Here is a 27,252-nt window from a genome sequence, read left to right on the forward strand (position 1 = left end):
TAGAAGAAGAATCTGGAAACAATTATTCCTAATTTAAGGAACTAAAAATTTGCACTTCCAATTCAAAGAACATTCATAAAAGAGGAAATCACTAATCTCTTTCTAAAAGTTTCATGCTGGTGAATAGAATTATGCCTCCACAGGTCAGATAATTTGGAGAGGTTAACACTCACTGATTAAATATTGGGTATTTTATCAAGTATTCTTCTGGGTTAGGATTATGTGTCACTAAAGGGTTGGAAAAATTCCAGATGCTGTTTTGTTCATCTATTTTTTCTTCTATTAACATGTATAACATACAGAACCAGTATGATCTAGTGAATAAGGCACTTGGCTAGAAAACTGTGATTTCCAGTCCTTAGAGGCATCAAAGTCAATTGGGTGACTTTTGGCAATCACTTTGTCTCAAGCCTTAATGTCAGGCTCAGAAGACCAGCTGGTCAATCAATTTCTGTCACAACTAATGTATCAATATTCAAACTACCTGGGGAAAAAAACCCAACCCGGCTCTTATGAGGAAGAACAAACTTAATAGCTATAAACACATACACATACAAAGTAGCAATACAATGGATACTTCAAGAAACTTAATTTGAAAACTTTATTGTATAACAAATATATTGATGTATGCTTTCCCATTATGATGGATTGTGTCTACAAAGAACAAGTTGTGTGATAAACTGCAGTAAAGCAGTAGTTTTACACAAAGGAGGCAACACATTCCAAGGAGGAGCACAAAATAAGTCTATAGATTTAGTTTGGCAAGATTCTGTCTATATGGTATGAAAAAATAAAGAACTTTGAATGGATGGATTGTTCTATGTGGTTCTTGGGCTGAGCTTCCTCTCTTTCTTTTCAATGTTGTATAGGTAGTCTTTAAATTACAACAATTCATTTAGTAACCATTCATAGTTACAATGGCATTGAAAAAATTACTTATGATCTTTTTCCACACTTATGATTGTTGCAGCATATTCATGGTCAGTTGATCAAAATTCAAATGCTTGGCAACTGACTCATACTTATGATGGTTGCAGTATCTCAGTGTCATGTGATCAACTTTTGCAACCTTCTGAAAAGCAAATTCAATGGGGAAGCAAGATTCAATTAACAAATATGTTGTTAACTGCAATGATTCACTTAACAACTGTGGCAAGAAATGCCATAAAATGGGGCAAAACTCACTTAATAGCTTCTAATTTAGCAGCAGAAATTTTGGAGTCAAATGTGGTTACCTATACTTTGAATGAAAAAGCCAAATAATCATAATTATTTTATTACTTATATCCTAAACTGTAATTAATAAAGACAGAATATATATTTCCCCCCTGTTCTTTACTTCCAATACTTTAGGGAAGTTAAACAATAGAATGTTAATAATTTAAGTGTATTATATAAATATCATTGCATTGAAATGACATAATGTATTAAGATTTGTACCAATACACTTGGGGGGAGCCAAGGCAGTAGCACAGCAATAACTGTTTATGCTCCTATCCCTTTTTATTTTTATATTATTTTTAAATAGTTATTTTTTAATTATTTCTATTTTTTAATTAGTTTTACTAAAAATAAGCAAAACTTTGTTAGTGTAGATTTCACTACACTTTATTTGAACTTATTAGACTATTTTAGATACATTCACAGTTCTACAGAGAAGATACCAGGGAGGCAAAAGATACAAGTAAGGAAGTTTGAATGGATTTCAACAGCATGGGAAACAGAAAGAATAATATGACATCAGTCCTGACTCCCTTTCCTCATTAAAGAAACTACAAAGCAATGATAGATAGAAGAACACTCTATACGAAAGGAAACTGTAATTAAAATAAAAATTTCCCACTAACAAATTTGCAGCCCCCGAATCACTTGAATGAGACTTTCCACCAGAACTGGAAAAACAACAGATGTTAGGTCTTTCACTATCTGACAGAGAAAAGATAAATGAAAATGTGGATTCCCTCACACTTTCTCCAGTACCAAGAAAGGATATGTCTTGTTAGCTCATCTATTCTAGCTATTCTTAAGGGAAATAAATATTGGTGTATAAAAATAGAACACAAAAACCAACATTTAGAGAGGCTTCTGAGGGAAAATTTGTGGGATTTTATGGCAAAGCAATGTCTTCTTACAGATCTAATTCTTATTCCACTATTTGAGCAGCTATGTGCTCTAAAACATGATTTACTGGTAAAAAAAAATTTGAGACTTTTGTACAAAAACACAAAAGTCAGATTATTACTTATACTAAGGCTTATACGGAAGCTCCGGATAAATAATTCATTCCTATCATGCATTCTAAAAAGGAAACTTGTTAAAGGAAAACAGTGAAATGATTATATTACAAAATCTATAATCTCAGATAAATTAAAGGCCTACTTACACTAACACCTCTCTCAATCCATTTGGTTTTGGCAGTTAATAAATCAGTCTTTTACAATTGACATTTTTGTGCTATTACACAAATACCTGCAAATAAATGGGAGGAGCAGTTGTAATCTCAAATGTGATTCTTTCCTACAGTGATCTCCCAGGATGGTTGCCAGTACCCATAACTGAGATTAAATATTTTATTGTCCAACTAAAACCAGCAAAATCATCTGGAGGTGATTTCATTCCTCCTACCCATAATTAATAAAGGAAAATAAAGATTGATGAGTTCTTGTATTGTCTACCTTAATTACATATTTAATAATATTGAACAATTCCCATCTGATTGGAATCAGGCCATTGTTGTACTAATACACAAAAATAAAGAAATAGACTGAACTCTACAAATTATAGGCCTATTAATTTATTAAATACAATAAATAAATTATATGTCAGATTTTTATATTTAAGAGCAGTGTATTGGATATAAAATGAATATATTATTGCTAAAGAGCAGGCTGAATTTAGAAAGGAATTATCAACATTAGATTATTGTTTGGTTGTCTACCATCTGGCAGAAAAATACTCTATGCCCCCTCAATTTAATACAAGTACTCACTGTTCAAACCCATCATCAACCCATATCTGGCTGGTTATGCAGTTTCAATACTGCTATTTGCCTATGATGTTCTACTTCAGAGATGGTGATGAAAAAACCATTTAGGGCATTAGCTTTATTTTGCATAAAACAAAAACTATTAATACATTATCAGAAAATCAATGTATTAGTTTTAGCCCAACTTTATCATAAGATTCACAAATGGGCAAATAAATGGGACTCCAGTTGAACCAGGGCACATCCATAAATACCTTGGCCTACACTTCCTTATCCTGTCACACACACATACACAAACGTTCTTCTCTTCTTATAAAATATGAAAGATAGATAAATATCCAATGAACAAAATATAACAAGAAGAGAAAACTAATGTTTCATTTTTATTTCTTTCAGAAGCTTGGTCCTATACAATGCATCCAGATTACTGCCTCTATATTTAACAATACCGGAATGTACTATTTTTAAATACAGAGAACTACCAAATCCTAAATCAGTTCACTGCCAATTGAGATGTTGGGTTTCTCTTAGCATTTTCCTGCCTGAAGTTTCAGAGATTTGAACTTGCAGCTTCTTTTCTGCAAGGCACATATTCTCCTGAGCTTTAGCTACTCCAGACTTCATTTGGAAACTATAGGGCAGGAAATAATGGCCAGCTGCAAAAACAAAGCTGAGAAAATGTCTACATAATCATTTCCAGCTCTAGTTCATGGCACTCCTCTTACCCAGGATAACTGCCGCTTTTGCTTTCTGACAATCTCTCTGCAATCCTGTCTCAGTCTGTTGCCCTGCCAACTGTAGATAGGAAACTGTGCACAATTAAAAGCATCCTTTTTTGTCCTCAAGCATCTTTGAACTGCCATTGGACTTACACTTGCAGTTTCAAGAGCTATAATAAATAGCTCAGAGTAGGCAACAAGTACAAGTCCCCTCCCAGTTCAGCGTAGATTCTCCACTCCAGAATAGGTGCTGTGTCAATTTGGAAGTTTGTTAGCTGACTTTGGCCTAGTCACTCACCCTACTTTACAAGGTTGTTGTTGTTATGGGAATAAAGTGAAAGGAAGGATTTGAACAATCTAATCCTCTCCCTGGAGGAGAAGCAGGATATAAATCCAACAAGTGAACTAATTTTTAGTATTTTTGTGTTCTTATTAAATGTCTTTTAATATATTTAATATTTTTTAGTAATTATGCAGTCTACTCAAAGACAAGTCAATTAGAAATTTTGCAATTGATCAACTAAATAAATAATGTGGGCATGAATTTTGGGCAGCATAGAACTAACATCCATCATTATAAAGGCCATCCCATGAGAATGCAAAGGCTTTGTGGATAATACTCTTGAATTTCTATGGTTTGAGATGAAAAAAGAAAGTGGCCCGATCAATTGTTTATGTTGATCTCCTAAAGAACTCTGCCTTGGAAAAACGGTGCTAATGCCAAACTTCTAACACTGCTATGAAATGTTTATTTAGAAATGTTTACTTATCTAGGTATCTTACTTCTTATCTCAATAGTGCCCACTTTCCTGAAATGCAATATTTACTTACTGAATTGGAAGGAATCCATTCCTTTTCAAAGACTGCATGACTTAAAACATTACCTAAGCCAACCTCCCAATCTCTTTCTTGGCACATTTAGATGTGTTGATCTATGTTTGGTCATCACCTCTCCCCTCCTGCTTTGCTATCTAGTTAGGATGAATAGTGTAATTCAACACTTCTGGAGTATGTTGACCTCGGGAAGCTTCTTATTGTACACTGGTGCAAATTAATAGTTTTAACAATAATAGTAATAACAATAATTTAAAATAAATAACCAATAACTTTTATGAAATGGATAAACTTAGATAGTCTTCAATTACGATTCCTTAAAATCTCACACAGTTTTGCCATTTTCACCTGGAAGTACTTCACAGTGACTTTTTAAAAGTTTTATTTCAATTGACTGTTAAAAGCCCAATAAATGGGGTGTTGCAGGTGCTTCAGGGCCCCAGAAATTATACTGTCCATTCTTGTTTTACAGAATAAATTCTTTTGAGCAAAGAGAAACATTCTTCTGCTGAAACTGGCACAGGATTGCACTGTTTGTGCAGTTAGGCTACAACCTGGAGTAATTGCAGAAAAAATGAATTTAAGTCATGTCAACTAAATTGGAATGTGAATGTCTTCTTAAACCACAATAGTTTAACATATGTTTTTTAACCTTAAACTTTAAAAAAAAACTGAAGAAAACTAACCTCCACCATAATCACATTGTTTCATGTAGTTGTCCTATGAATTAAGAATTCGTTTTGTATTTGTATTTTTTCTTAATGATTGTATTGTTTTGTTTAGATTTATGTTTAGTTATACAAATAAAGGTGAAACTAAAATAAACAGCATCAATTTTTCCTCAGTATGTTGCCTCAATAAAAAGATGTTTTAAACAATGTAAACAAATATCATAAAACACAATTCACAAGTACAGATTAGGTAGTACCTGGCTCAATAGCAGTAACTGAGAAAGGGATCTGGAAGACCTAGTAGACAACCACTTAATAAGAGCAGCCGCAAAAAAAAAAAAAAAAACCACCACCCTAGGCTGCATAAATAGTGGTATAGAATCAAGATCACCTGAAAGATTAGCATTGCTTTATAATGCTTTATTAAGGCAACACTTGGAATATTGATCCAGTTTGGGTCACCACAATATAAAAAGATGTTGAGACTCTAGAAATAATGCTAAGAAGAGTAACAAAGATGATTAGAGGACTGAAGGATAAAACATGTGAAGAATTGTTGCAGGAATTGGGTATGTCTTGTTTAACAAAAAATAAGGGATAGGGGTAACCTTTACGAGGTAGAGCTGAGGAGTTTGTCCAATTCCTCGCAGACAAAGTTGCTCGGCTTCAGACAGACCTGGACTCCAATTGCGCAGAGCCAGCCGAGGTACCGGGGGAGGGTCTTGAGCGACATCTTTGGATTGATTTTAAACTTGTTACTCCTGAGGAAGTGGACAAGGCCATGGGAGCGGTGAGTGCCTCCATGTGTGCACTGGACCCGTGCCCCTCCTGGCTGATCATGAACAGCAAGGAGGTGACACGGGGCTGAATCCAGGCGATAATGAATGCCTCCCTTCGGGATGGTTTCTTTTCCCCTCTATTAAAGACAGCGGTGGTGAGACCCCTCCTGAAGAAGCCATCTCTCGATCCAGCCATTTTAAATAACTACCGTCCAGTCTCCAACCTTCCCTTTGTTGGGAAGGTTGTTGAGAAAGTGGTGGCCTTTCAGCTCCGACGGTCCTTGGATGAAACCGATTATCTGGATCCCTTTCAGTCCGGATTCAGGCCTGGCTACAGCACAGAAACTGCTTTGGTCGCACTGACCAATGATCTCTGGAGAGCCAGGGATGGAGGTCATGCCTCCGTCCTAGTGCTTCTTGACCTCTCAGCGGCCTTCGATACCATCGACCATGGCATCCTTCTGCGGCAGTTACGGGATGTGGGGGTGGGAGGCACCGTTCTTCGGTGGTTCTCCTCCTACCTCTCGGACAGGTCGCAGTCAGTGTTGGTTGGGGGGCAGAGGTCGACACCTAGGCCCCTGAAATATGGGGTGCTGCAGGGTTCGGTCCCCCCTCCTGTTTAACATCTACATGAAGCCGTTGGGCGAGATCATTTGGCGGCATGGGATAAAATATCACCAGTATGCGGACGATACCCAATTGTATCTGTCCGCCCTGTGCCAACTCAGTGAAGCGGTTGACATGATGTGTCAGTGCCTGGAGGCTGTTAGAGTCTGGATGGGGGTAAACAAGCTCGCACTCAATCCTGACAAGACCGAGTGGTTTGTGTGTTTCCCTCCTAAAAATTGGCTAAGTATTCCATCGCTCAGGCTGGGGGGTGAAATTCTATGCCCCTCAGACAGGGTTCGCAATTTGGGAGTTCTCCTGGATCCACAGCTGACCTTAGAACATCACTTGTCGGCTGTGACCAGGGGGGCATTTACCCAGGTTTGCCTGGTGTACCAATTGCGTCCCTACCTGAACCGGGAGGCACTCGCAACAGTCACTCATGCCCTCAAGACTGGACTACTGCAATGCGCTCTACATGGGGCAGCCCTTGAAGAGCATTCGGAGACTACAGCTTGTCCAGAATGCAGCCGCGCGAGCGATTGTGGGTGCACCTCGGTACACCCACGTTACACCTATCCTCCGCGAGCTGCACTGGCTACCTATTGGTCTCCGGATATGCTTCAAGGTGCTAGTCGTCACTTATAAAGCCCTTCATGGTATTGGACCTGGGTACTTGAGAGACTGCCTGCTGCCAATTACCTCCCAAAGGCCCATTAGATCCCACAGATTAGGCCTCCTCCGGGTTCCATCTACTGGCCAATGTCATCTGGCTACTACCCGGAGGAGGGCCTTCTCTGTGGCTGCTCCGGCCCTTTGGAACGAACTCCCCATGGAGATTCGGAGTCTCACCTCCCTCCAGGCTTTCCACAAAGCCGTTAAAACCTGGCTGTGCCAGCAGGTCTGGGGTTGATGAGTTCCCTTCCCCCCTCGAATTGTGTGACTGTTGATTGTTTTTTTTAAATTCTCTTTGTAGTGTTTGTTGTAGTCCCTTCTTGTTTTACCCCCCCCCCCTTGGGTTTGTTAGCCGCCCTGAGTCCCTCTGGGAATAGGGCAGCATATAAATACAATAAACCTTCAACCTTCAACATGATAGTGCCCCAATATCTAAGGGGTTGCCATAAAGAAGAAGACGTCAACCTATTCTCCAGAGCACCAGAAGGCAGAATAAGAAGCAATAGATGAAAACTAATCAAGGAGAGAACCAACTTAGAACTAAGGAGAAATTTCCTGATAGTTAGGACAAATCAACAGTGGAACAGTTGCCTCCAAAAGTTGTGGGTTGTCCCTCACTGGAAATGTTTAAGATATTGAACAACCATTTGTCTGAAATGTTATAGGGTTTCCTGCTTGATCAGGAGGTTGGATTAGGAAGCCTCCAATATCCCTTCCAACTCTGTTATTCCATTATCTGCTAATTCAAAAAATGAGTACATAGTTTATACATAGATTTGGCAGACAGAATCTGAGTCTAAGAACAATACACTTACAGAGAAGGATGACATATTAGGAAATAATTGCAATAGATGCATCTGAAACAATTAAATGACTTCGGTTTAGGTTTAGGTTTATTAGATTTATATGCCACCCTTCTCCCAAGGACTCAGGGCGGCGTACAACATTAAAAGAAACACATAATACAAAAGTTTTTAAAAAATTAAATAGAATATCCCAAACAAACCCAATTAGAATTGACAATAATATTTTTAAAAAATTTGAATTAAAATTAACAATGATCAATAATTTATTATATTCTTTTCAGGCCAGGCTGGCTTGCTGGAAAAACCAACTTTTTAGGGCACGTCGGAAGGACCAGAGGTCAGGGATTATACGAAGCTCTGGGGGCAGCTCATTCCAGAGGGAAGGCGCTCCCACACAGAAGGCTCTCCCCTTGGGGGTCGCTAGCTGACACCGTCTGGCCGATGGCACCCTGAGGAGGCCAACTCTGTGGGATCACACTTGACGGTGGGAGGCTACCGGTGGCAGTAGGTGGTCTTGCAGGTACCCTGGGCCTATATTATATTGTTATATATTAGCTTCTTAACACATGTCCTTTTTACAAGGTAACTCAAAGCTGGGCTAAGGGACTTTTCAGTTAAAATCTACTTTACAGATGAAAGGACATGCAACTGAGGAGGGAGAATTAGTTCCCCAATTTGTTCTCTCATGGTGTTCAGGGATATTAACCAGTGGGCAGGTGTGAACAAAGTCAATATAGCTGTGAATATTCAAATGAAGTTCCCTCCCATTTTTACATGTCTCTTATGCATAGTACATGTAAAAAAGGGAAACGAGAGCTTCCTCCCCATGTCACAGTCATCATCTTGGTTTTACTAACTCTCCTGTGGACACAACTGATGGTCTTCTCTCCATCGTCTGTTCTTGAAAATACCACCAATACCCATGATGGTGAACCTATAACACGCATACCACAGGTGGCATGTGGAGCCATTTCATAGGGTATGTGAGGCATTGTGCTGTCAGCTCCAGCACGCATGCGCGGGCTGGCCATTTTTTGCACTCCGGAGGCTTTAGGAGGTTTCCCTGAAGTCTCCAGAAGTAAAAAAATGGCCCAGAAGTTGGAAAATGGGCTGATCCAGCCTCCAGAGGGCCTCCAAGAAAAATGGAAAGGCCATTTTCATCCTCCCCAGGCTCTTAGAAAGAGTCTGGAGTCTGGGGAGGATGAAAAACAGGTCACCATGCCATCATTTGGCAAAACAGGGGTGAGTGCGGGGGCAGGCACATAGAATTATGGGTGTGGGCACACACATATATGACTCCCCCCCGCCGTGCTCCCCCCTGCTTTTGGAACACGATGGCAAAAATGTTAGCCATCACTGACTTATACAATGAGAGCAATCAATGATAAATGCATAAATCATGGCCTGGTGCTAAAGGGAGGCATTTTCATGGATTCATGGAGATCTTCTTTTGAGCACAGTGTTCTGCAGACAAAAAAATGGCTCTTCCCAGCTTTTAAGACTGCTGCTTCTCCTTTCCCTCTGTACCACAACAGGACAATCCATGTACCATTTTTGGAAAGTTAGAAGCACTGCTGTGACAAAGACTATTTAGGATTTTTGCTCCCACTTGTTCAGGTTTATGCCTGTACAAATCATGGTATGTGGGAATGATATTGGGAGATTAGGTGAAGAGATGCTGCCTAGGGAACAGTCAAATAAGGAGCATAGCCTACAGCTGCATTGTGGGTGGAACAAAAGGGCTCTGGTGGAACCTTCCTAGGGGTTATTAAAGGAATGGTGGGAGAACTTGAAAAATCAATGTCAGCCTTAACAGGTAAACTGGACAGGAAACATGACCAGATAAGCCAATTCTACTTTATTGTAAAGCTACATTAACAGAATTTTGCAAGTCTGAATGTACAATTCTCCCTTCATCAGCTTTATAATGATAATTTAGGAAAGGTCCCTCCTGACCTCTTGAACCACCCACCCACTATGCCCTTGTGAACTATACCTTCTCTCATCTGACGTTTCTCTAGGCAGTAACTCTTAACCCTATTTCCCAAGGTCAAGTCCATTACATTGCATTTTCCAGTGGCCAGGTAAACTTTGATACATTCAGCTAGTAATAAAGCTATCGATCGTTTAGCTCCCACAACTATTTTTGTTTTATTGCATAAATTTAATACAATACCTCTTATGAAATTTGCTGCTGCTATGATGTGGCAAAGCAACCATGTTAGTCTATAGTAGCATCAAAAAACCATGAAAAGGTTTTTCAACACTAAACAGTCTTTAAACAAATAAGCTCATGAAGCTCATATGCTAAGAACTAGATAGATGGGCAAATTTATTTATTAAAAGCACTTCTGTCTTAAAAACTAAGACAGGTTTGCATGAAGAGCAGGAGGCACTAGACAGCTGAGGCTTTATGCAATGACCCAATTTGAAAAACCACATTTCAATGTTTGGTGGGCAACGAGGCCTGATTCCAGCTCCCCCCTTTCTTTCCTCTCCTAGCCAGCTGCTTGAAGGATGGTAGAGCTTTTTTGTTTCTTTTTTCTCCCTCCCTCCCTTCCTCTTCCTCTCTCTCATCCTCCCCCCCACCATTTTCTCTGCTTTAAAAATATTTTACCATTTCCTCTCTAGAAAATCTATCTTGCAACCTTGCGATGGTCTTCTGCCAACACGTACAGATCTTCCTTGGCGTGTTAGTTAACTTGAAGACTTTTACTCAGCTGTATTATTGATTACAGAAGCTCCTCTTTTTAATCTTTAAATGGGGATAGTTCATTGCACTACATTTTAAATTAAATCTAGCAGACAGATATGTATTAGATATTAATTTTTTCTTAATAACTTGGATGACTCACAGATTAAAAACACAAAACAAGGCATGACCAAAAGAAATAGAGACCAACTGGAAAATTAAACACCCAATAATAAACCTAAGTGAAGCAAGAGGAGACTTGTCCTAAGATGCTTTCTTCCTGCCCAAGAGAGTTTGGCTTACTACACAAATGTTATCAGGCAGTTGAGATCACTTGGGCCTCACCTAAAATAGATGATTAAGTTAGAAGCTCTGGATGTTTTCTTCTGCAGCAGAAATTTCATCCTTTATACTTGAAAGGAGGTCTGAAAGATCATGGGATGACAGTTGCTTTAAAAAAAAACTTGATTTTTTTTATAGGAAAATATTCCCAAAAATGCCTTATTAGGATGCTGAGAACCACCATCTAATTGTAAGAAGGAAGCTGAGATATCTTATGCATTTTGAGTGTTGGAGTATACAAACTGTCTCATTTGGGGGGAAAATATTCTTCTAGAGACTAGAAATATAACTCCTCAATAAACTCTGTTCAAGAATAGTTACCAGTAGAATAGATATAGATAATAGGCAATGCTTGCATACTGAAATGTAAAAGTCTTCAATGCCTCAAATTCTTGGAAATCTTGTATGCTTAGATTTCCCGCTGAAAATTCACCATGGAATAATGCTCAAACCAGGCTAATCTTGCTACTCTCTGGTTTCTCTGTCTATGTAATGAACTTTACTGTACAGTGATGTTACTTTTGAAGTAGCTGGCCTGGCACTAAAACTGGTAGAGGTTACATCTGAAGTAGAATAAAGCTGTTCCCCTAGAAGAAATTTGAACGTGTAGTAAATGGTTACCATGCACAATCACATGTGTTTCTAATTTGTCGTGTCCAGATAATACTCCTCACTTGGGTAGCTTCATTTGCCTTCAGCAAAGTCAAGTTAGTTTGGTTTTTTTTTTTAAAAAAATATGATTTTACTGAAACTTTTAAAAATAAAATAAAAGCTAATACGAACTAATATAAAGTAAGGAAGAAAAAAGAAGAAAAAAGAAAGCAAAAAGAAGGCAAAAGGTGCAAGAAAAAAGTTGAAAAATAGAAAAGACAAGCACCATTTTATAATTTTTTTCTCTTTAAGATCACAACACAATGTAAATTTCAACCCTTGCCTAGGTCTGAAATGTGGCTACTTTTCCCACAATACCTCAGAGAATAAGTTGCAACCAATGTCCTTTCCAGAGCTTTAAAGTTGGTTTATCATCACCAGATCTTAGGCATATGAACCTTATTTTAAGACTATGTCATTTGGGGCAGATATTTTTCTCATTCAATTAATTATTACCAAAACAATGTTTCAGCAAAATTTTGCATCCAAATTCCTGGCACTCTTCCAAAAGAATTCCATTAACCATATCAAATCCAGCTAAGGAATATAAGATTAGCAAGATCACATTGGTTGTTTTCACATAGTACATTAAATCACAAATCAGCCAATCACATTGCAGTACTCCATGTGGTTAGTTTATAATTGAAAGCATAGTATGAAATCAGTCAATGAGGTTAATAGAATAAATCATGAATAGGTTAATCATTTAAAATCTGTGCTGAAAATACAGCCATTCTCTGTTCTCAAGTCAGATTTGAAATTGTTTTAAATGAACATTAATAATAACCAATATCACCCAAGGAACTCAGTCTTACATCTGTTAGTTAAGCTAGTTGGAAATATTCATGACTACCAAGTTTTATTCTTATTTTTGAGTTTGAAAATCTTGTCTTTTCAGGAGAGAAGCCAGAAAAAAGATCAGCTGTGACTTTTTTGTGGGGGGTGGGGGTTGTCATAGGTTAGTCAAATGGAGAATATTTATTTTCAATTCATTCAGGAATAGCCAGCAGTCTCATGTAATAAGAAAGGGAACAGTAGAAGACATAGAAGATAAAGACAGAAATTGTTGCATATCTTCAATGGTTGTACATCAAGACAGAAATAGCTACAATATTTTTTGGTTCGATTCCCAAAAACTTGGGTATGGCTAGCTGATGAGAGCTAAATAGCTTGAAATAGATCTATACTAGTCTCCCTTTATTTATTTATCAGCATAAATTAACATATATATATATATATATATATATATATATATATATATATATATATATATATATATATATATATATATATATTTTATTACATAGACAACACATACACACGACAATGAAAACACACACACACACACACACACACACACACACACACACACACACACAAACCCATCATCACATACAGCATGTCATTTGGTTACAAGTGTTTTAACATTTATCATTCTTATACACTTATTATTTCATTTAATAGGTTATAATATACAGTTTGGGTTGCTTTGTTTACCATCCCTTCCCCCTTTGTAACACCACCTAGCTACAATATTATAGCAAATATGCCAATATTAAGACCATTTCTTACATTAATAAAATTATATACCTATGGAAAAGAGGTCTTGGAAGAACGAAACAGTGTGAGAAGGAAAGAAGATAGGCACCTTCTAAGAAATTTGTAGACAAATTAGAGGAACTGTGTGGTTGAATTGGGCTCATGGGCTAAGGCTTCTTCAGAGCTGGAAGAAGTCATACCATGCATTCAAGCACATTATGACACTAATTCACAGCAAGTCTTTCAGGTTTAAGTTTGCTGTATTTTTCAGGAAGTTCTAACCACAATGTCACAATGCTCAATTTATGTACATAAATGTGGATACTATTTTGGTGGCTATAGCTGGATTTATCCTACATAAGATTTTTCCTCACCTCAACTGAATATTATATACATGATAATTGATTTTAATTTCATAATTAAAATCATCTACTATTTCTCTTGTCACATGAAAAGTAGCACTGACTATGTTGTAATCTTCTCTACAACCATTAATGAAACAAGAGCTAAACATGGTCACTCTATTCTTCAACTGCTTGAATAAATGTAAAATGATTCTTAATGTAAAAAAGTTAAAAAAGTTTAAGGGCCAACAATTGTGAAGAGCTTTGCTGGTCATTTTAATGAAACGAGAACAGTAAAGAGTAAATTGTGAACTATTTGGGGTAAAGAATAACTCAGGATATTTAGCAAAGAAATGTATGCAAGAACACCATGTATTCTTCTTTTGGGTTTACTTAAGTGTTGTGGCCCAGCAGGAGCCATTGGAGCTGCCACCAGACTCCAACAGTGAGGGGCCCTATGAGTTGGCTCTGGAGGATGTGGAGAACCCTGCACAGGGTTCCAACTCCGAGCAGGGCGCAGAGAGACTGGTTGGCCACCAGGTGGTGCCTGAGCCTTGGACCAGTGGGGAGGAAACAAGGGAGAGTGATCCAGAAGCCAGCAGTGAGTTGTTCCTGGATGCACGCCATCGAAGAGCTACTCGGCGTCAGGAACAATTACGCAATTACAGGAGGTAATTGCGCTCAGCTGATGGTCATTAGGCTCCTCTCCAGATTATAAAAAAGACTGCTTGTGACACGCCCTTCTTGCAGAAGTCAACGCATTGACTAAAGAGAAAGTAACTAACTTGGCAGGCTGGATTGCTGCCAAGGTTTGTCTGAATTGCTGCCAAGGTTTGTCGGACTTTCTGCCAAGGTTTGTAGGACTTGCTGCCAAGATCCTTATCTGTTTGTTTGCTTGACTTTCAGCCACCGAGAGTCTAGTCTTGTTATTAAAGGACATTCTAATTAAGCTTGTCTCGGCTTTCATTACTGGCGGAGGAGGGGTTCAGAACACCTAAGCATCTTCAATATGGTTATAAAAGTGATGTACAACCAAGTATTTTGTTTGCACAAAGTTTGGTGGTGATGGATAAAAATTCTCTATATTACTAATTGTGCCTTGAACATGATTCTGCTATTCCCATATTCTCTTGCTTATGTTGCTTTTCTAGATATACAAAAAAAAATATGCATGGATTTCTTAGTTTCCTTTCTGTCTCTCTGACAAGAGTTAAATAACACTGTTACTGGACACAATAGAAAATTGTTCCAATAAACCTCTTTTCAACATGTTAAAATATTTTTAATCCTTTATTTTTGCTCCCTTTATATCAAATATAAAGCTCAAATCATCTTGGAAAATGTTAATGGATAGAAGTATGCATTAAACTTTATTTTGCTCACCATCTTTTCATGGTTAAATCAAAGGTGTGCACAATTTGGGGTTGGAGGCGGGGGAGATCTGAGAGTCACACTTTGCTTTTGAGTTACATGCTAATAGTCACATTCAGAAAGTAAATAAAATAATACAATAGCAGAGTTGGAAGGGACCTTGGGGATCTTCCCAAGGAAGGCAGGAAACCCTATACCGTTCCAGACAAATGGCTATCCAACATCTTCTTAAAGACTTCCAGTATTGGGGCATTCACACTTTCTGGAGGCAAGCTGCTACACTGATTGTCAGCTCCACTAACTGTCAGGAAATTTCTCCTCAGTTCTAAGTTGCTTCTCTCCTTGACTAATTTCCACCCATTGCTTCTTGTTCTACCTCATATGCCTTGGAGAATGGTTTGATTCCCTCTTCTTTGTGGCAACCCCTGAGATATTGGAACACTGCTATCATGTCTCCCCGAGTCCTTCTTTTCATTAGACTAGACGTACCCAGTTCCTGAAACTGTTTTTCATATGTTTTAGTCTCCAGTCCCTAATAATCTTTGTTGCTCTTCTCTGCACTCGTTCTACAGTCTCCACATCTTTTCTACATCGTGGTGAACAAAACTGAATGCAGTATTCTAAGTGTGACCTTACCAAGGCATTATGAGTGAGATCTCAATAAGTGAAGAACAGAAGAATAAAAAATAATTTAATTAAAATTAAATCAAGTATATTTGATATAACCTTAACATTGTCTTTCAATCATGTATTAACTTTTGGAGAAGCCTCTGAGAACCACTCCAAAGCTTAAAAATCATATGTAACTTTGACCTGTATTTTTATTGCTTTATTTATCTATCAGTTTGTATTCTGCTCTTTTTATTCAAATGTACAAGTGTATATCATTGATTTAAATGTTGTACTTCTAAATTCAATTTTTTTTTATTCAGTGATTTTTTGATCCTTCTGTGAATTCAGAAAGACTATGATATATGTGTAGCTACTACTGCACCTTCTGACACTTGTAAGTTGTGGTCCAAAGGTCAATGCTAATGATCGAAAATGAGATAAAAAACTTCAGTTCAATATGATGTTTAAAGTGGGGGAAGTACTTTAATATTTACTTTGGTGGCCTGGGACTGCCACAGCTAGACGCAAGTTGCTGAATAGCTGGTACTTGTCTCACAAAGCAAAGACTATTCCAGGTTTTCCATATTAGCCTTATTTTATGGCATACTCCTGGCTTGGAAACTACCTTAGCCACATGTCCTCAATGCCAATGCCAAAATCCACCTTAAATTAACAGCTAGTGCTAGTATTAAAACACAGAGAAAAAGGATGTGTGCAGAATCACAGTGCAGTGCACAAGAACCAAGTTACAATTTTGTCACCTGTTTACTTCAGCAATCTTTAGGAAAAAGAAGTTTACATTAGTGATATACAACTCAGAAGATAAGTTTATAAATTTGATGAATAAATAAATAAATAAATTCACACACACACAGACACACACACACAGGCTCAATTGTTGAAATTGAGGAACAAGCACATACTGCTTCCCTTCGGGTGACCTCTCTCCTCCTTCTCCTCTTGCGACCCCCTGGCTGGCTGTGGCGGGATCCGAAGTATGTGCACAAGCAGATAGACCTTCTTCAAGTGAGTGGCCACCAACTTCATATGCACCTTTGCTGCACTTTGGCTGAGCTCGCCCGCTTGCTTGAGGAGGGTTATCCCACTTGTGCGCATACTCCTGGTTCCACCACAGCTGGCCAGGGGGTTGTGACAGGAGAAGAAGGAGGAGGGTCACCCAAAGGGAAGCCTCCAATGTAGTTCATGCTCATTCTTTAGCCAGCCCAGATTTCCAAAAAGAAGAAAGAGAAGGAGTAGCAAAGAGCCCCAAGAAGAGCTCGCTGGGGTTTCTGGAGAGTGAGTGAGAAGAGACACAGACACAGATACACAGAAAGAGATACACAGATAAAGACACAGAGAGAAACATAGAAAGACACATATGTTAGGTATCAGCATTTAACAGTGATTCTGGCTCCATCTTATGGCCAATTGAGGAAACAGCAACCAATCATATTTACAGCATGATTTAAAGAAACAGGTACAGCATTGTTACATGATTTATATATTGCCAACCCAACTGTTAGATTATATTCCTAACAACACACACAAAGAGATACAGGGAGAGGGGGAGATAGAGAGACCGAGAGAGAGAGATACAGGGGGAGAGAGGGAGAGAGGGGAGGAGAGACGGAGAGGGGGGGAGAGACCCAGAGATACATGGAGAGGGGGAGGGGGAGAGAGATACACAGATTACACACACACAAACATACACATACACACATACAAGCACCTGGTATGCTCAAAATATGGGAGGGAGTACTGTACATATATACAGAGAGAGGGAGGCAGAGAGGGAGAGAGAAATACCAAGAGAGATACAGACAAGAGGGGAGAGACATAGATAGAGAGAGGGGGAGAGAGTTATAGAGAGATACAGAGAAAGAGGGGAAAGAAAGGGAGAAGGGGAGAGAGAGAGGGGGGGGTTGTAGTTCCTGGTTCTCTGCTCTTAATGACCTGCTTGGTAGGTATGGTTAGGGGAAGATCATGTGACTGGGAGAGAGTGATGTCAAGTTGACCATGCCCACCCAGGTTTTGTGGCTACCGGTGTTTTTTTTTCTTCTCTGGGAAGCAGGTCCAAACGGTTCTTTGAGTGTTTAAGGTTGCAGAACCCTGCCTTGAATCAACAGAAACATGCATTTAGATGATTTTTTCTTAAATTACTATACCAAAAATGAAACAACAAACAAAAACAAACAATGTACAGCTGAGGTGGATAGTTCTTAGTGTTGAAAGTTGTGATCAGTCCTTTGCAAACACAAAAACAAAGGAAAATGTTAATTTACAAGAAAGAAAAGAAATGGTACAAGGCATTTTTACTGAATGAATGAAATTTAGAAGATTTTTGTACTATTGATTCCAAATATCACATCTTCAGACCTAAAGATTTATTTTATGTATTGCGTCTTTCCTTTCATTCAGACACTTAAGGCAGCATATATATTGTTTGCTCATTCTAATTTGGGTACACTGTGAATGGAATGGAATGGGTTAGCAGGGAAAGACCTAATGAGCTTCCAGGACTGAAAGTAAACCAGAATCTGTATCTCTCCATGCCTAATCAAAACTTAACAATTACATCACTTTGTGTTTTTTTCCCATTTTGTAAATAAAGTATGACAAATTAATTGCCTTGTCTACAATGATAAAGCTAGACTAGCTAGAAGTTATTCATATAGTTTCCACCTCAATTCATTGTTCATTATAGTCCCCTTTGGTACTTTTTTCTTCACCAGCAATTACACATCTAAAGGAAAAGGAATGTGGGCATTCTTTCAAGTTACCTTTTCATTTATATATCTTCTTAGAGAAAATGCCGAACTTCAGAACTATGAAACCTTTTCTCCTCATAATCAAGGTTCAAAATTACAACATACATTACCTTCCTCAAAAGATCATAAAGTTCTAAATTCAGAGGAAGCAGAGATAAAGAACAAGACAAAAGGGACAGCATTTGCCAATTTTCCCTGTTGTTCTTACACAACAAAAGAGTGTCCATATAAAACATATCCAGGGATTCAAAAGAATGTTTGAATTTTTCTATTAATGTAGTTCATAGCCTAATAAGTAGAGCTATGAACTCTTGGGGGAGGGATCCCGGAGATGGACTCTAGGCCAGCTCTGAAAAATGAGCTTGTTCCTACCACTTCTGTTCTAACCAGAAGTATATGAAAGCTTGAGCAGGACATAGCTGATAGCATTTCCTATCTATATGCTCTGGTAACAGATATCCAGAAATGTTATGCATTTAATATTACCAATAACTTATAATGAGATGCCATCCACTTCATGAAGGAATGCGAAGCATAATCAATATAAATGTTGAGAAAAGGTATAATAATCAAATCACTCCCTTTATGTATAATTTCAAAAGAACTTCTTTTTATTTTTTTCAATTTCAATGTTGAAATGAAAAAGGCTCAGGATGTTTGTTACTGTCTGTCAGCAAGATGCCTCTCCAAAAACTAAACAAAGAGGGACTGAATTTGGTATAGTGGGAGGAGCAAAAATAATTTTTAAAAATTCCAGAAATAAATTCATTCATATTTACTTATGAAAAACATCTGTGCAGTTACCTACTGCTTCATATAAATCCTTCCTCCTATTTCTTCCTTTCATAGAACATATGTGGCCTGTTTGTCTCCCACAAACCCAGAGATACAATATAAAGGTAAAGCAGACACCACATATAGCAGAGAAGAAATTATTGATATTTCTTTCGTCCACTACTGCTAAAGGAATTGGAAAGAATTCCAGAAGCCATGCTCTGCACGCCTTTCCTATCTTATTATAAGCAATCCTCAACTTACAACAGGTCACTTACTGTCTATTCAAAGTTACAATCTACTTAAAAAGGAGATTTTATAACTCAGATCCAAGTTCTAACAGTGACCCTCCCCACTCCCCCTGGGCAGTGAAATACTTTAGATGCTCAGTAATTCAGTTTGCCAGCATCCCAGCATCCCATGATCACTTGATCAAGGTTTTATGACAGTTTTCCAAAACCCAGAATTTTTTAGCAAAACTGCATTCATCATAAACAGTGGGTTCAAACAACCATGCTCACTTAATAACCTACAAAAACACTATGAACAGTCACGTGACCAATTCTTTTTACAATTGTTACAACTTATGTTTGTAACGGCAGGCTCCATTATGGTTATAATTTGACAGCTACCTGTATTAATTCAAGTGAAATCTTGCTGGCTGTCCATTAGCATAACTCCAAATACAATAAAAGTGGAACACATCTGACATGCTGGGATGAATAAGCAATAGAAAGATTGAGTTAAAAAAAATGGGACAGATCCAGCTGGGACTAAGGGGAAAAAATCTTTTAAAAGCCAATGCAGCTCAAAGGAAGAAGCAACTGGGCAGAAGTTCAGAATGTTGCCAATTGCTCCATTATTTACCTCCTCCCACCCCATTTGTGGGAAAATCTAGAGTGGAGCTGCTCTTAAGGAGTTGGAAAGAATTTCAGAAACCATTCTTGACATGCTTTCCCTACCATATTTTTCTCCCTATATCTCCTATCTCAATTCCACAACCCTTTACCTACCCCCATACCACTTCATACATAACAATAAAATGCTGTATTTACAAATTGGAACTCTCTAATGCTATCCAACAGACATTAGTGGAAATGAAAACATGTTTGTTTTCTTTATCTCTTCCCTAAACCTGCCTTCTTCCCTATATAGCCTGAATAGGGTTACTTCAGCTTGTTCATAAGGCTGACAATATACAACAAGCAGTCCCACATGTATATCATAATAATGTGTCACACATGCACATTCATAATACTGTATATATGCTTTAATGTAAAGGTTTTGAATAACAATATCTAAATAAACGTCTGCTTCTGAGATTTGCAACATAGAATGGTATAGGGTAATTCTGATCTACAGACCTTTGAAGAAATACATTCTTAAATCTATTTTGTAACTCTAATTATATTGGCAAACTTTTTAGTTTAAAAGAACCAATGATGAAGGAATGCCCTATGATATCTAAGGAAATGTTATTGACAGAAATGAAGTATTTTAAAAACACACACATAGTGTAACTTTTTCACACTTTTTATTATCTAGATCAGGCCTGTTCAACGAGTTTGTACTACCCACTGATTTTTTAAAAAGTAATAGATTTACAGCCACCAGTCAGTTCCAAGGCTTATGCCCTTCTATTATCTGCAAAACAACCAAACCATGTTTTTCTTTGCAGCCTACAAGGATTTTTAGTTTATCAATGTGGCTCTTTCTTCTTGACAGTTATGTATGTCTAATCTAGATGTAGAAAGGCAAACTTGGTTTTCTGATATCCTGAATCACAGAGGAAAATCCAGATCTCTTTTTGAATCATTTTTACCCTATAAAATTGAAAAATAACTAAATAAAATATAAAAGCAAAATTAAAATGCATTTATAATAACACATTTTTACACACATTCACTCAGAAGGAAGTTTCACTAAGTTCAATGATATTTATACATAGGTCAATGGATATAACCCCAAACCTAAGAAATAAAGGAAGTATTTATTTAACCAACAAACCAAATTTTGGAATAATGAACTTGAAAATCCTGTCCTGAAAATGAACAGCAGGTTGTTCTAAAACCAAACTCTTTTTATCTTAAAAAGGAAGCAATTTAATAGAAAAAAAGTGTGCAAGATGGATAGGCTACGGTTTCTCGCTGCTGTAGATCGAATTAGAATTGGAACATTGGCTCACATGGTTTGGGCTTTCCCTCCCCATTGTCGTATTTAAGTCTGAAATTTAAAATACATATTACAATATATCAGGTATCCTTTGTTTAGATATTTGGCTTTTCTCAGTGTCAGATTTGCCTTCTGGTTTAATAGGGGTAGGTTGAGGGAAACAGCTGGACTCCATATGAAAGAAATGTTGCAGCGAATCAAATTACACAAGTGTTTAAAAGCCATTTGGAGTGCTGACTTCTCTCCCCCTACAGCATCCACACAAAATAGAGCAATATTGCTTTTCTTAACTATGTAGTGCCTCCTCAGACATAGCAAATTCTAAATGGCTGTTAGGAAAAAAACTTTTAACAATGAGCAGTTTCACAGTAGAACCAATTACTAAAGAGACTTCCCATAATTGAGCATGTTCACAGGAAGCAAGACAGCCATCTGTTTGAGAGGCTTAAAATCAGATTCTTACATTGAGCAAGGGGTTGAACTTGATTATCTAAACAATTCTTTCCAGTTCTAGGATTCTAGGGTGCTAAAGAAGTGAAATTGGAAAATATTGGTGACTTGGTATGAGCATACTAAATTTTCTGTAGTTAAAAATATTCCAGTTTGCTTCGATTTGGCCTTCAAAACTCAGAATATTATTCATTTTTATTTTATACAAGCAGAAACCCTTAAGGAAAGAAAAAGACTGTCCAGCTGAATGCATCGACTCTATTGGTTCTTGCTAGCATGTCTTTTGAATGCCCTTTCCTGTTCTAGGCTGAATTGATACTGCAATTCTATTCATATTGATTCAGAAATAAGTAGAAAGAATGGCAAAGCCAGTGCTTTCTTTCTTCACGTGGAACCTGCTGATATGTGAGAAACTTCAGCAATTTATATATCTAATTAACATAGCATCACATCACTTGTCCCTTACAAATAGCACATCATTGTAACAGTTTAAAAGGGGAGGGGGGGATAGGACAAATGAAGCATATATTTTTTTTACACATAGGCTTTTCAGTAATACATCAGAAAATAAGACTGATTTTGTTTCTGTCTGTTGCCAATTTCAGACATGTTCATAATAATCCAAGAATAGGATCTATAATATTACAGAGTTCCCCATCATAAGGTAATGAAGTTATTCAATGAGATTCAACACTATGGATATATTTGAGGATATAAGAACCAAGTGTGAAAAATGAGATAATGTGGATGTTAATAAACATTTTACTAAGATGACATGTTTTTAACAGTTTAAACAATCAAGCACTATCATTTTTTTAATAATGCAATGGTGCCAGAATCTACAGCTTGTCATCAACATGTCTGGCTGGATTGTGACTACAATTTCTTAATGATAGCTCTGCATTGTTTGAAGAACGTAAATGGTTACCAATTGCTTTATTTAAAATAAACAAAAAAGTGAAAACAAGCACCCTCACCACCATTACAAAGATGAAGTTAAAGTTGCAGATTAAGTTAGAGGAAAATAATATGAGTTGCAAATGACACAGATATGGGAAAGTAGAAATTTGTATGTCAAATTCCTGGAGAAGTTAGTTGGAGAACAGACTTATTGCCTGCAAAGCAGGGAGCAGGGGGAAACTGCCTGTAAAAGAAAGTAAAGGAAAAGGGTAATTTTAAAATCAGTCTCTTTCCAATATTGTGTGTTACTTGGATAGTTCTTTCTCTCCCCACGTTTTAATGTGTTCAAGTTCTTACAGATAAAAGGGGGGAAAGATCCCAACTGTTAGTGTACTGTAAGTGTGGGGTGGGGGCCTCTGCTTGTCTTCCCTTTCAGACAGGTTCCTTTTAAAGTGACATCTCGCATTGTGTCATTCATACTGTTGTTGTCATTATCACTATTATTTTTAAAGTCCTCTGAAGAGTGCCCTATTAAGGTGTGAAGTCCTATTCGCTTGATCCAACAAGGGGAGATTCACCTCACAAACATGAGGATGGTGGTACTACCCCCTTTTTCTCGTTGCTCGTCTAAAAATCTTCAGGATGCAGTTTGGTAATAGAGCCATGTCTCCGGGGAAACACTCTTGGGATGGGGCAGTGGGTACGTCTTTAGATACTGACCCCTGCCCATTGATAAGTAGTACTCGTGTTTGTGTGCGTGCGTGCACGTTCGTGTGTGTGTGTGTTGTGTGTGTAGTACTATGTGTGGCACCGGTTGGCTGGATGCCCTCCCTGCTTGGCGGGGGGGGGGAAGGGGGGGCTGAGCCAGGCAGGGAAGCCATTGCCTGTTTAATAGTTGCTGTTGCAGCACTTCCGCTTCTCTCCCTGCGAGAGACACACGAGTGGCCAGGCCCAGCCGCACCGAGGAGGAGCAGCCAGACACAAAGGGAGAGGTATGTGGAAGGGGCACCCCAACGCCACGACCAGACACAGCTCCCCTTTCCTGGGTCACGGCTTGGTCCGGACGAGCTCTGAGGGGAAAACGAGGGAAAGCGAGCCGGTGGGGCTTTGTGGTTGCCCGGGGAATGCGAGGGATGGGAGAACGATGTGGGTTGGTAAAGGAGATCGGGGGAATGGAGGAAGGAAAGGATTTGGGGCGATTCTTTCTGGGGCTGTCAGATATCACCCCCAGCACAGCTGTCCCTTCGACTGAGCCGCAAGAGGCCGGCAGTGCCAAGAGGGGTGCTTCGATGTGCAGCTCTCTTTCCACCACTACCACCCCACCCCCCTAAGTCCTGCTTGTGAATGGAGGCAAAAGATGGGCTGGAGAGGGGGGAAATTGGAGGGGGAGAGGGCTGAAGTGAAAGAAGGGGGTATCCGGATCGAGAAGTGGGCAGCAGCATGGGAGGGGGGGGTCAGCAGACAGCGAAAAGATCTGCGGGCGGGGAGTCCCGTTGGAGAACCTTTTTAAATTGTAGAGATACCCAAATACCCACACACACACACACACACACACACACGCCTTTTAGAAATTCCTGTCGCCCTTAACACACAAATGGTGGCCGAAAGCTACAAATTTCCCGCCCCCACACGTACCTCATCTCTTTTCTGATCAATCCTCCCTCCTCTCTAAATTAGTAGTTATGGATAATACACTTCCTGAGAAGTATTACATCCCACTGCTCATCTTGGGGTTCTAAGTTTCCTTTCTAATCTCTTAAATTATCACCATATTACCTTTACTTTTGATCAGGTATTCTTGCTACACCCCTCTTCCCAAATGGGAATTTCTTCTTTCTGCTTAAGCTTGTAAATAAGGATTCCCCTGCTTTCTCAGCAACATTTTGTTATGATTAATAGACAGTGAATTATTGTTGATGGTGTCTTCTCCATGTGCCTGTGTCTTCGGAGTGGATATTTGGGAGAGGGGTTTTGTAAGTCTCACTCAAAAAATTGCAGGAAGAGACATTTAAGGAAATTATTTAGTCTCAGTAATCCTGTTTCCCTTTCCTTCCCTCCACCCCTCCCTCTCTCTGACCTATGTCACCCTCATTTTCCTTCTCTCCTCCCTTCTATCTAGAGATGGAATGAGCATTAAATGTTATTGAAGCAGAAAGGGGGGGGGTATTTCTTTTTCCTCCTTTAATCCAGTCCCTGCAATGGGAGAAGTAAATGTTTCCCAAGAGTTATAATCTTGAGACATACTCACAGAGACAGTCACATACACACATGCACACACACACATGCACCTATTAGTAATTCTCAGTTTCCCTCCCTGTTCCTTGTGGTATTTCTTCTCCAGGTTTGGGTGGAGCTATAGTGGGGGGGAGCTATGTCGGATGACGATTCAAGGGCTAGCACCAGCTCTTCTTCATCTTCATCCTCCAACCAACAGACTGAGAAAGAGACAAACACACCTAAGAAGAAAGAAAGTAAAGTCAGCATGAGTAAAAATTCGAAGCTCCTTTCCACCAGTGCAAAAAGGTGAAATTGTCTTTTAACTATAACCTTTATTTCCTGTCTTTTAAAATGTGATTTAAAATGTGATTTTACTCTTTTCAATATCCCTGTTTAACTCCTCTGTGAAAGATAATAACTTTTCCAAATATACATTGTCATTCCTTTAAAGGTGCATTATTTTCCTGATAACTTTCCTCTTACTATTTGTCTATATTACTGATATTGATAGTGAGAAAAGTTGAAGGCATGTGACTAGAAACCCAGACTGTAAATTCCTGCCTTGCTGCTGACTTATTACACTACCCTGAGGAAAACATTTCATTTCTTCATCTATCTGAATATGTAGATTATAATAATAGTCTTCACATAAAGAATGTAAAAGGTTTTTTTATATTTGATTGCTGCTTTAAGCTAATGTGACAAAATATTTATTTTTATGAAAGAAGGATTCTGCTTTTTATTATAATGTGCATTTCAATTAACAAATTCTATTTTCCAATCAATTTGAATTCAATACATACTTTAAGACTTTTTTGTAAAATATGCTTTGCTTCATTGGCAAGACTTGTCAATGTCCATTTCAACTGCAAATATTTGTATTGTACACCTTCATGGTTATGATCCATTTGCTCTTTGACTGGAATTTGAAGGAGAATTTTCAAACAAGTTGGCTAATAGAGCTAGTTCTCTGTATCTTGTTTATATTATTATTATGACAACAGAAACAATAAATATAAAAGAAGCAGATTTTCTTTAGGAATTTATATAGAGAGAGATATAGAGAAGTCTTGTTTGGGGAAGGAAAAGAAGGAATATTTCATGTGTCTTTTGTCTACTATCTTTAATTTAAGTGATAAAAATATTGATTAGGAAATATCAGGAAATGTTTACTGGCTTCTCTTTTGTAAATCTATGCAATTTTCTTTCAATTCTGTCAATAGGGAAACTAAAAAATAGATCAAACTAACTCCACAAAATAATGTGAACCTTTGTTGTTTATTGTCATAGGATTCAAAAGGAATTGGCTGATATCACTTTAGATCCACCTCCCAATTGCAGGTATGTATTGATACTTCTCCTTTTTACCTTTATACATTACAAGTATGGAAATTACAATGCCATCCTATATTTTCTCCCATGTCCTGTTGTTAATGTTTAAGTAAGAAATATCATCTGATGATATTATATTATATTTCCAACTTTCATTAAATTTGTCCTGGTTACGGGTTAGCAGGGAAAGGCAGAGTACAAAATTATCACATCTCATATTATTATTTATCATTAAAAGAATTCGAGGTTCACAGTGCTCAATTCCATTGCTATATAGACATTTTTCAAAAATACCATTTTTGATTCTGAACACTATTACCGAAAATCTTTTTTGAAGAGTTGGGTTGTGTAAAATAGTTCTTTATAAACTTTGAAATTCAGGATGTGAGTTTCAGATGTGAATGTTTTTATGAAAAATTGCATATAAAGCACATTTGCATATAGAGCACATTTCCTTTTTGTTACTTTCTTTCTTCTTTTACCTTCAAAAATAGTTTTAATATTGTTATTGAGATTTGGGAATAAAGAGGAAATATCCCTTCTATCTCTGTGCGCAATAGTAATGTATGTTACAGTAATTTTAAGGGTCAGTTGTATACTTTAAGCCCCTGTATAATCTGTAAATAGCATATCCTGAGGTATGTTGTCTTTTATAAACTAGCTCTGAGCTGTCTTTTAAAAGATTTAAACAGGTTTGGAAAGTATGTGCTATCCCTTAATTTTTCTAGCCTTTAGTTAGGAAGTAGTAAAATCTTTTGTTTTGAATAGAAGGATGAGTAGATTTCATGGCTATCTCACTCTGGAAGAAGAATAGAAAATATTTCTCTGATCAATGAGGGCTGTCATGCTATGGAAACTACACACAATTTTAAGTTATGGTGATTGTAAACAGTCTATACTCTACATCCAGTATTGAACCATTTTCTTTCTCTTTCCAGCCCACACTTTTTGAATCAAAGTTTGTACACAGATTATCATGGGATAATTTCAATAGTTAACTCTATTTAAACAG

General features: G+C 37.9%; 1 protein-coding gene across 2 annotated transcripts in view; it reads left to right on the forward strand.

Annotated features, from left to right (window-relative positions):
- Window positions 1-23,560: 23,560 nt before the first annotated feature.
- The window catches only part of UBE2E1 (ubiquitin conjugating enzyme E2 E1), a 67,530-nt gene continuing 63,838 nt past the window's right edge, over window positions 23,561-27,252 (forward strand). The window contains exons 1-3 of one of the 2 annotated variants that reach the window (XM_032235884.1): window positions 23,561-23,683; window positions 25,126-25,214; window positions 26,199-26,249. In XM_032235884.1, the coding sequence (XP_032091775.1) occupies window positions 25,174-25,214; window positions 26,199-26,249 (92 nt within the window). In that variant the 5' untranslated portion in view covers window positions 23,561-23,683; window positions 25,126-25,173. Of the gene's footprint in view, window positions 23,684-25,032; window positions 25,215-26,198; window positions 26,250-27,252 lie in introns of both variants that reach the window. The other variant, XM_032235883.1, reaches the window with a different exon arrangement.

This window comes from Thamnophis elegans, chromosome Z (genome assembly GCF_009769535.1).
Source record: "Thamnophis elegans isolate rThaEle1 chromosome Z, rThaEle1.pri, whole genome shotgun sequence".
In the NCBI taxonomy this organism is placed as follows: Eukaryota; Metazoa; Chordata; class Lepidosauria; order Squamata; family Colubridae; genus Thamnophis; species Thamnophis elegans.